The 10,634-nt window shown below is 32.6% G+C and overlaps 1 protein-coding gene across 1 annotated transcript in view; it reads right to left on the bottom strand.

The window, feature by feature from the left end:
• Positions 1-10,074, bottom strand: part of LOAG_18360 (hypothetical protein) — a gene marked incomplete at its 5' end in the record, with an annotated part of 12,934 nt that extends 2,860 nt beyond the window's left edge. Inside the window, 18 exons of the mRNA XM_020451021.1 lie at positions 117-275; positions 584-656; positions 1,681-1,799; positions 2,425-2,551; positions 4,414-4,775; positions 4,952-5,015; positions 5,181-5,250; positions 5,678-5,773; positions 6,052-6,188; positions 6,450-6,561; positions 6,686-6,795; positions 6,879-6,988; positions 7,200-7,381; positions 7,555-7,658; positions 7,884-8,055; positions 8,356-8,540; positions 9,299-9,453; positions 9,997-10,074. Coding sequence (XP_020305233.1) covers positions 117-275; positions 584-656; positions 1,681-1,799; positions 2,425-2,551; positions 4,414-4,775; positions 4,952-5,015; positions 5,181-5,250; positions 5,678-5,773; positions 6,052-6,188; positions 6,450-6,561; positions 6,686-6,795; positions 6,879-6,988; positions 7,200-7,381; positions 7,555-7,658; positions 7,884-8,055; positions 8,356-8,540; positions 9,299-9,453; positions 9,997-10,074 — 2,415 coding nt within the window. The remainder of the gene's footprint in view (positions 1-116; positions 276-583; positions 657-1,680; positions 1,800-2,424; positions 2,552-4,413; positions 4,776-4,951; positions 5,016-5,180; positions 5,251-5,677; positions 5,774-6,051; positions 6,189-6,449; positions 6,562-6,685; positions 6,796-6,878; positions 6,989-7,199; positions 7,382-7,554; positions 7,659-7,883; positions 8,056-8,355; positions 8,541-9,298; positions 9,454-9,996) is intronic.
• Positions 10,075-10,634: the final 560 nt, after the last annotated feature.

Genomic DNA, 10,634 nt, shown 5'->3' with positions numbered 1-10,634 from the left:
TATATATATATATATATATATATATATATATATATATATATATATCTGGAAATATCCAATTTACGAAAAATTAACTGAAAAATATTTTGAGCCGATATTCCGAGTGATGCACTAACCTGATCCTGAGTAGCTTCAACCGAACGTAATTTATTCAAATCTCTCGTGATGCCTTTTGAATAATTGACAAGAATTGTTTCCGGCCCACAAGCAGCATTGCTAACTGACAAATCATTTTGTGACCGGTTATGACGAGCTGTATTTGAATTCCGAACGACCTACAAGACCAAAATTTTAATCCTAACGAAGCTTCATAAGTCTAAATTCTATGTTTCCGAACAAGAAAATTACTAAGAAGATTGGAACAATTTCAGTGCGTACAGCATTTGAAAAACTAAAAGATGCTTCAGAGTAATAACAAAATATATAGCCTAAGAATTATGTAAATCCGAAAAGTTAATAAATTATTTCACGAAAAATATATCATAAATCAAAACTGCATTTTAATTTGAATTGAATCTAACAATACAGATAGCATGAAAAGTTATTTCAGTAAATGAACAAACGATTCAAGAACAAAACTTGCCGGTTGCATACTGGTAAAGGATTTAGTCCCTTGATGAAACGATATTGAACGATTTGATGCAAACTTGTCTGCTCTGAAGTACAGTTTAACATTATAAAAATATTCATTCAAGAAAACAAATATGTTACCAACCGACAAAAGAGTCACAACAGTAACAACAAACAATGAAGCTGTGAAATAAGATGCATTATCAGGACATTCCAAATTTAGTTCCAGACAGCATATAATTTGAAACCTATATCACTGATTTCTATTCCTAGCAAAAAATTTAGCATTAATAGTTCGGAATTCATCACTTCTATCAGTAACATCATTTTATGGATCCACATAATTTTATACATACAAATCATCATGTTTTTCAGAGAGGACCTCAAAATTTCTTGGATATTGATTCCTAAGAATTTCAGGAATATCTGAACACCAATATTTAAAACCGAAACAAGCTACTTGCAATAAAGCGGACTAAGCTCTAACACAATATAGTAATATTTGACAACACAACCTTATGGATCTGCAACAAAGGAATGATAATCATGCATCTGGTTGACAAAAATTAATTATAACGATAAAAAAATTTTGAAAAAAGCTTACTCCTTTTGACAGTTCTGACATTCGTGGGAAATATTTTGTAAGCTAACATAAAATAAATATGAATTAAAATTTCAAACTCTGTCGGAAAAAAAATTTATGGAAAATTTCATATCAAGATTTTATGTCATTTCATAGATTTTTTCTTTAATAAGAATTATTGAAGATTTTATGCGGTCAATTAGAAAACACTATGCTATCAATTTGAAAACTTGTGGTAGTTTTTGCTTAGTTATGATTTAGATTTAGATGCCAAAATAACGTCATGGATCTCTTAGCACATATAGTGCTAACTATCGGAATATTGTACCTAAAGTTCTTCATCCCTCTCAGGAGTTTCCCCACCTGTTTTATTAGAAAACTTACCAAAAATTAAAGGCTGAATCTTAAAAACTGTAATTTGCTATAAACGAAACTTTGAATTGAAAATGTTCAAAATAAAAACATCGATGTCTAGATTAAAATAGTAATACAGGTATTCCAAAGAAAAAAAAAAAATGAAATTTCACCGTGCTTTCAATTGCTGCAATTTCTTTGCTTCAGCTGCTGCTTTCATTGGATTATAATCCTTACGTCGTAACCAAGCCGTCATCTCAGCACTTTCCTTATGTGCTTTTGCTCCACTAGCCTGAAAAAGTCCATTGACAATCTTGAAACGTTTTCAGAACCAGAGGAAATCGACTTCATATAGCTTCACGAGTTACGTACACCTAGAGTAAATTCAAGGCAAAGAATAATATGAAAATTTGTCATTTATACCGATATCGATGTTTTATCGATTTTATAGCATCATCGATGTTGCTAATCAACAAATATGTCGGGTAACAATTTGTTCAACAAATATGAACAATGTAATACAGTTAAATGAAAATATACTATCAGTTGAGTTTTTGTTGACTTCCGGAGCCCTGTCTTAATTTCCTCGAACGGCTAAACTAAACCCTAAACCCCTAAAGGCTAAACCCCCCTAGGTTGCATTGGATATCTGCTTACATTATGAAATCAGTAACTGGGAATTCGATTTTTCAAATGGGACTCTTTTCTGTAGTGAATTACAATTTTAATTAGATATTAAAAGTTTTTAAGGGATAAATCCACGACAATGGAAAATAGAAAATTAAAAAGGCTGAAATATAATTGATATGTGATATCCTTATTGAGGAACAGCAAGAACTAAGCTAATCATGGCCTCAGTGTTCTGTTGCAAAATGAAGTTTAAAATTCTAAATAAAAAGAAAGTAAAAGATTTTTACCTGATTTCTTCCAGTACCTCCAACACGAAATGGTGGTTTATCGTTCCGACCGACCGCAGCAGAATTTGAATGACCCTTATTGTTAACACCAGAAAATCGCATCGAATATCGACCACCATCACCACGTCTGAAATTTTGAAGAAAAAATATTATATCATATAACTCGAGTTTTAAAAAATACAGCCAAAAATTATGAAATTTTGGAATAACTCTCTTTTTCTCCTTTCAAATAGTGCCAATTTATAACAGAATATGATCATACATGATCAGCAGTGAATTTGATGAAAATTCATGTTAATAGTACTTATGCCATATTAATTGTCGATTATTAAATAATAAGTAAAACCATGCGGAAATATATAAACAACATAAAGATATCATTGCCACCCGCACTTTCAAAGAAGCGAAAAAAAACGTTATATGAACTCTCCTTTTCCTTTTTTTAGTTTAAATAAAATTAATACTATAAAATCTATAGCATGCAGAAGTGTTACATTTCTTATGTCATACAACAGATAACTGAACTGAACAAAGTCCATGCTTTTAGTCCATGCTTATCGACGAAAATGCAAATCACATGCAAAATTACAAAAGACAACTGAAAAAAAAAACAGGAAATTTGAGAAACTCTTTTCATTGATATTCTGTTTCTTCATTCAAATGGATATGTTTTTTCAGGGGGAATAAGCGATTTCTTTTCTTTTTTTTAATGAATTAAACATGTGATACAAGCAACAGTTCTATTAGAAATAACGAAACATACGAAACAGAGACACCTGTGTTCTCCTTTCAATAAATAAGCGATAACAAAATGAATCTTTGATAATTACTAGCTACCAGCCAATATCATTCTAATACGAATTTTTTCCTTTTAGATAAGATCCAGTTTTAAAAATTGGACAGATCTAACCACAGCAATTATCATGAAACAAATAATATACATGCAGATAATAAAAAGGAATAACAATACAATACAAAAATACTCACGTTTCACTGCGACATCTCACTGTCTTCCTTTAAAGTGAAAAGAAAAAGTCAGTGAGAAATGATAAAAGTTTGGCTATTTCAAAATTTAATTGTCAACAGGAATAAATTATTTATGTGACGGAAAGTGAAAAAATTGATCTAGAGATTAATTAATATTTAATTTTCTTTTGCATTTCTTTTGTAAATTACTGCCAAAAGTTCATACGAATTAATAGAACGAAAACGTAACGGTTACAGAAAAAAAGTTTTATTTATAACATTATAATGCCTCTCAGTATTTTAGTACCATAATGCTGTTTTCGCTTCAGTGCTACAATGCCGTTCTAGAATTCCATTTAATAAAGCATTTGATTTCAAATCTCAATGAAACTTTTATGAAATTTTTTATCAGCCGTAGTGAAAAGGTACAAAAGATCAGGAATTATTAACCATGGAGCATTCCCAAAAGCTTCCGATAAATTTTGTTTTATTTTTTTCGACTAAACTTTCAGTACAACTCATATCGGGCATGACTTAACCAAGATATCTTGAGTTTCTTCCGGGGAAATCTACTTATGACTATTTGAAATTAGCAGTCATATTACCGCAAAGATGACTTTAAAGATTACGCATAGTGTCAACAAAGTATATATATATATCGATAGCATGATCTGTCATTATCATATGATTTATCAAATCATAGGAGACATCTTGAATAAAGAGTGGCGTATCAAACAATATAAACATAAAGTTTACAAAGAGCAGTTACTATCGCTCTGCAGTTGTAATCATGTGAGCTTTTTAACAAGGTAAAAATTGCAAGATTTGGCATCCAATTTTCGTTAATTATTAAAAGCACGGATGATGGTGATGACGGTGTAATGTACAGTTATTAAAATTAGTTATGAAGAATGGTTAACTTTGATTAGTATTTTTCATCAGTTTTCTGAATTCAAAAACAAAAGTATCTAGAAAAACTGGAGTTATTCACGATATATTATTAATTTAACCCAACATAAATACCTGAAGGTATTTTCATTTATTCCACTTGCAACAATAATTGGTTGTGTACGATGTACTTGGGATGACAGCGATGCACGTGAAGATGATGCCATGGTACATAAACGATGCGAACTACCTTGACGTTCCTCCATCTTAGAAGTTTCTGGACGACATGCAACCCGTACATGAGTTCGTGCTGCAGCAGTCAGACGGGATGAGTTCGAAGCCGGTGATGTAGATGGTGCAACAATTTGATGTTCACTTGTACCGCAACGCTGATCAACTCGCCCGGACTTAAGACGCAGCAGCTCACGTAAGAGATGTTCATTATTTTCAGTTCCATCACCTGTGTTACTTACATTCTCATTGATTTGAGGCAGGATCTGAAACAGAAAGTTAAGACACAAAACATGAGCATGTGCAAGTAAAAATGAAGAAAAAAGACTGACGAGCCATCCAAAATATTGTTTGATTTGATTACAGTGATCTATTATAAAAACATTTAAAAAAATACAACAGACGATCCTTAAAACAACTGAAAGTTATAGAAATTACCTACCGATCCCATGCGCACTGGCACAGTAGGACGAGGATTTTCTGTGCTTTGGGTTGTTGTCGATTCACTGAAAAATATTGAAACAAAAGTCAAATTTTTATGGAAAATTAATATCACTAAGATTAATAAAAAAATAGATTAATAAAAATATTCATTACTGAGGCTAATTCGAAGATTATTTACTATAAACATGGACATATTTTAGTTTACACCAATAAAAGAAAAACGATACCTTGAAACACTTTCTGCATCCGAATCTTTGACAGTCTGTGAAGTCACCATCTGATTCATATGATCACCATCTTAAAATAAGTCATGTTCAGAAATATCAGATGAACTATCATGTACAACGCTGAAGAATGACAATGAAATATTAATATCTGTCCTTCCCGCAGGCATGCGTCTATATGAGTTATGTGAATGGCGAAAAGCTGAAAATCATCACAGATCGAAAAAGAAAAAACAGCTAATAATGTAGAAGGAAAAATCAATCAAAATGCAGCTAATCTGATCGAAATGATGAAATGAAGTGTTGCGTAATTTTTATAACTGATATACATATAATATGAAATTTATTGTTGAAATCAAATATTCATAATGTTTCCTTGAATGAAAAAATTGCTCATTAACAATATTAATGAATCTCTGGTAAAGGTTAAAGTTTGGCGTTTTTATCGAATGCTGTTAAATATATCATGTGCTTTTTGTAACACTTAATTAAATGCTAACCAACAACATAAGTCCCTGCTTCGCTTAATGTATCGTCAGTATCTGGTTTCCTTCTTCCTTGTTCGCAGGCAATTATATCTGGCTCTTCACTGCATTCTGAAAGATAATGTACAGTTGACATAACGGTTTTCAAAACAAGCTGTTCGAATTCAGCACTTATTTCTTGTTTTAAATTCGGGAAACTTCACCTCTACTTGAAAAAATGAACACAGAACTGTGATGCACTAAGTGGAGCTACACGAGGAGTTATGTTGAAAAGTATAATCAAAACTGGAAAATTTTCCGAAGAGCTACTAAATTAAAATGTGTGATTAAGAATTCAGCTTTACTTAGCTTTCCTACCAAACTAAAATTTAAATTTAAATCTCTCCTACCTTCACCAATCCCCATCAGCATCTTATTCAACAAATACTGCTTCGGATTACTGGACGCAGCTGTTAAACCGGCTATTTTCGCTGCGGTACCTTTGGAAAGTATTCTAGCTGGCGGCATACTTCGCCTCATTAAAAGTCTAGAAACATGCATTTTCAATGATGTTGTTACTATGAAACATCCTACCAGTTCTCGTACTGAAAACCGTAAATGACATGCTGCAAATAGCAAAAATATGAAAATATCCAGGTCAGTCTACAATAATGACAGAACTCATAAAATCCAACTTAAAACTTGAGGTTGGAACTCATAATTTCGAAATAAAAAACAATCTATAAGCATTGCTATTGCCATAGGCATTAAAAGTGAGATTAGCCAAATTTTAAATGATTTCACTTACCTGGATGAAGTTTTCTTAGCAGCATCTTGAAGTGATAAATTTACTTTTTGTGAGTCTTCTTCACTGTCGAAGGAAACAGTAAATGCAGTTGAAGAAAATGTACGTTGTGCAGCTAAAATTTGAAGTTTATATTAAAGTTTAAATTAGAATTCCAAACTTGAGTTAGCGATAGTTTATTAAATCCAAAAAATTCCTCATCTAGAATAGTTAACATCTTAGTCGATACTAAAAGTAACCTTTCGCTTTATTCTCTTTCTTTACTTCTTCATCGACAAAAGGCTCATTCAAGTCAATATCCATCCTAATCGATTTTAATGGCCGATGGACACTTCCGGCAACCGCACTCCTATAATAAATGAAAATTCTGAAGTCTTGTTCGAAGGTTATTTCAGCAGAAAGTAAACTGAAAAATAAACCGAGTATTTTTACCTTGTGTTCTCGCTATCACTTTGTAATTGTACATTGGAAGCATCGTTTTCACCCCACCATGCTGGTGCGGCACCAAATAACGGGGTCCTTTTACCTTCTTCCGTTTGAGCCTATAAAAAAAGAAAAAATCATACAGCTACATGCTAGTTTTAAAAATCTAAAATTAATTAACTTCAATTCCCTTCTAGTAAGTGTCGTTTCTCTGTTACTGCTACTTGTTAAGAAATCTACTACGGCTGATGTCAATACTGTTGATAGAATTGTCTTGCAAAATCCCAAATTTTCATTTCATAAAAAGTCCAGCAATATATTCACACTTACATGTCCTACAGTAGTGGCGCTGGTGGAAATGGCTGGCTTACTAGCAGCTTCCTGATATGTGGTCTCCTGTGAGCGTATTTGTGCGTGGGGCTTTTGCAGACTACTCAATGGTGTAGCTGACAAATTGTCCAGTACTGAGCAATTTTGGGACAAAACCGGTGAAGACTGTGGCGGTGAAAAGGCTGAAAGAAATTTATGCTATGCCACATGCATGCTATACTATGCTACATGCAATTAAAGGGAAAAAGAAACTATTTAGGTTTCATGATTTGTGTTCCGAATCCAATGACTACAAATAAAACTCATAAAGTCTAAAAACGATTTACAAAATCAAATATGCTGGTATAAAAATTACAGTTTTTTGAAACAAGGATCTGTTTTGCATCCATTGCACATCCTACTGTCGACGTTAATGGATGTTTGAAAACCATATGCCTTTCGTCGGTTGTTACTGCCGATCTGAAAGCAAACAAACCAATACTGCAATCAAATAAATTATAGAAAGATTTCTAATTATCAGATATACGTGCGGATCTCTAATTGAATAACTGCTGAGTTTGAGTGCATCAAATAACTCCTTACGCCAATCTTTTGAAGTAGACTATTTTCAACAGATCTACATAGCACTTTTGCAGCCAGTATTCGACTCTAAAATCATAAGATTTCAATAGAGAAAAGACCTACCTTGTGTCGTCGAAATCAGCAACACTGCGTACAAAACATCCAGTGATACTCTGAACAGCCGTCGGCGGTGGTGGCGTTGAAGAAAAGCGCTGCCCAAGTGTCATATGTGACGATGTTATCTGACTCCCGGTTTGAGCAGCGGTTATTGGTGTAGCAGCTACGACATATGTACCTGTAGTTAAGAACTCGCTTTAGTTTTCAACTTTCCTTCAACAGAGTCAAAATTTCAACGTATTTGAAAGGGAAAAGATAAGGTGAACCAAAAAAATGAGTTCTTCGGCATAATTATACATTAAAAATTTGAAGCAACCACAAAGTCGAAAACTACGAAGAACTATGAAATAGCACAATAGGAAGTAAACTGACTTCTTTCAGGTAGTGTTAAAATTAACATATTTTATGTTATCTTCTTCGCACCGTTCATATAAAAGCATTTAATGTAACTTATAGCAAGGAATTCCAACGAGCTAACCATGGGCTCCAGATGTAAAAGGATGATAATAAACCGGCTGTGCCGGTGTAGCAGAGTAATAAACCGGCTGGTAGATTATTTGTGGATGTGGTGTTGGTGGTGTAGAAGATACCAAAAAATGCTGACCGGTTGCTGGATCAATCAAAATCTGATGACTACCAAGTGGAGCAGCTGTTGATGTACATCTTTAAACTTTTAAATTCAGCATATATCGAAAACGTCAAGTTGAAGTATACCACGGACACTGGATAATTGGAAAGTCCGGAATTCTCGAAAAATTTGTAATTATAATAACTTCATAACTGCTCTGGGTTTCAAACTTATCTCTCTACCAATCTTACGGTATCAACCAAGCAATTCATTTGATTTGCTGTATTTTATATTTGAAAGAAAAAAGTGGTAGAAATGAACTTTTAATAAACGATGCAACTGAATGAAATTTAGGCAAGAAAGGGATTAAATTATATTTCAAAATTAAAAGCTATTGATAAAGTGCACGATTCTAGTAAAAGTATTCTAATATATCTCCAATATATATAGTAGCATTCCAATATTCTAATGTAAATCCTAATATCGCTATGTACAAAATCATTTCATGAATGTAAAAGAATTTTTGAACTAGAATATCTAATACGAATGAATAATTCTTTTTTTCCTGATAAGAGAAGTAAACGTTTAAAATACATTTACATTTGTAAACTCATCAACAGTAACGATTTTGCTGCTCTTAATCAAGCACTCGTCACTCCAAAAATATCCCGTCATAATAACTCTGCCCGAGAGATGATGTTATATAATGTACAACTTTGGGTAAACTTTTTTATATTAATATAAATATTACCATTTAAATTACATTCATTATAATTGCGATAATCTATTAATATGTTCACGCAGTCCATTTCGATTAAAATTAAAAATAAGTATTTAGTAAAAGCTAGCTTACATTTGCGATATTGTAACGGGTATTGTAGTAGTAGTTTGTTGACTAGTAATAACTGCTGGTGATGTTGCCGGTGTAATATCGTGCATCAGCGATATCGGAGGAGAAATCGATGAATGGGTGGAACCAGCACTCGGACTTTCCTGGTTCTCAGAACCCTGTATAAACACAAACATTAAATGGGGATATTATAGCAGGAAAAAATTATGTAATAAAGCCATAGTTATAAACTATTCAATTTTACGGAAACTAACCACATGAAAAAATTACTCAATTATTTGCAAATTTCAATAAACAATGCTAACTCAAATTTTCTGTTCATTTTATTTATCCACAAATCACTTCCAAAAATTCAAGAATAGAAATTTAGCATTTTACTAAGGTTCAGCTAAATTAAGCCGAAAATCGGTACTTTTGGAAGCATCCTTCCCTTCTTTATAAAAGTCTTAAAGTTTATGCATAATGTCACATTATTTTTTGAAACCACGTATGTCAACTTTTACAACAAAAGAAACATACAAATGTACACATAGAAAGAAAATAGCCTGTGAGACAAAATCAAAAGCCGCTTTAGCAAATATCACTCAAACGATAACTGGGCTTGAACGAACAACCTGACATACTGTTAAACCAAGTGATTTGTTATTCTCTCCTTAAACATTATTGGAGACCGCCTATATCTTCTTTTAAAGTCAGCGTACCTGATCCCAAAGCAATCCCCGAACACTCTCTATAAATGATAAAATTTTCTCTTCAAATACATATTTTTCTTTCTCCATTTATATTTTCTGAATTTAAATTTCAGTGGTACTTTTTCCCGAAAAAATTCCATATTCTAAGCAACATTTCTGGCCATATTTAGTTGAATATGTTGAGAATTGAAGATAAAATTTAATATTTGTACGGAATATAATTTAAGGGAACCAACTGAGCACAAAGCCAGTTCCCAGACTAAGATTTTTCAAAGCTACACCGACATGAAGACAATATATTTACTTTCAAATCAAAAGAAAAAAGTTTTTTTCAATTCAAAAAAAGTAAGTATGCAGTTAACAGTAAACATGCCTGTTAATATCATGAAGATCTCACGTTTAATGACAATTAACATTGATTATAGCTTAAAAAATTTGTTTTGTTTATTATAGGTAAATATCAATTCGTCCAGTCCACGGATGGTAACGATTACATGTTAGTGTATGTGTTTATCTGCCTGTCTGTCTGCGTGTACCATATGCTTCAAGCAAGTTGAAAAGATACCAAATAATAGATGCAACGACATGACCACTAAAATACGTCATGGTTGATGGTCCATTGTTAGGATGCCATTACGCGATGACTT

This window comes from Loa loa, assembly GCF_000183805.2.
Source record: "Loa loa unplaced genomic scaffold supercont3.277, whole genome shotgun sequence".
NCBI classification, from domain to species: domain Eukaryota; kingdom Metazoa; phylum Nematoda; class Chromadorea; order Rhabditida; family Onchocercidae; genus Loa; species Loa loa.
The sequence above is the reverse complement of the archived record's forward strand: the minus strand, read 5'-3'. Positions and strand labels throughout refer to the sequence as shown.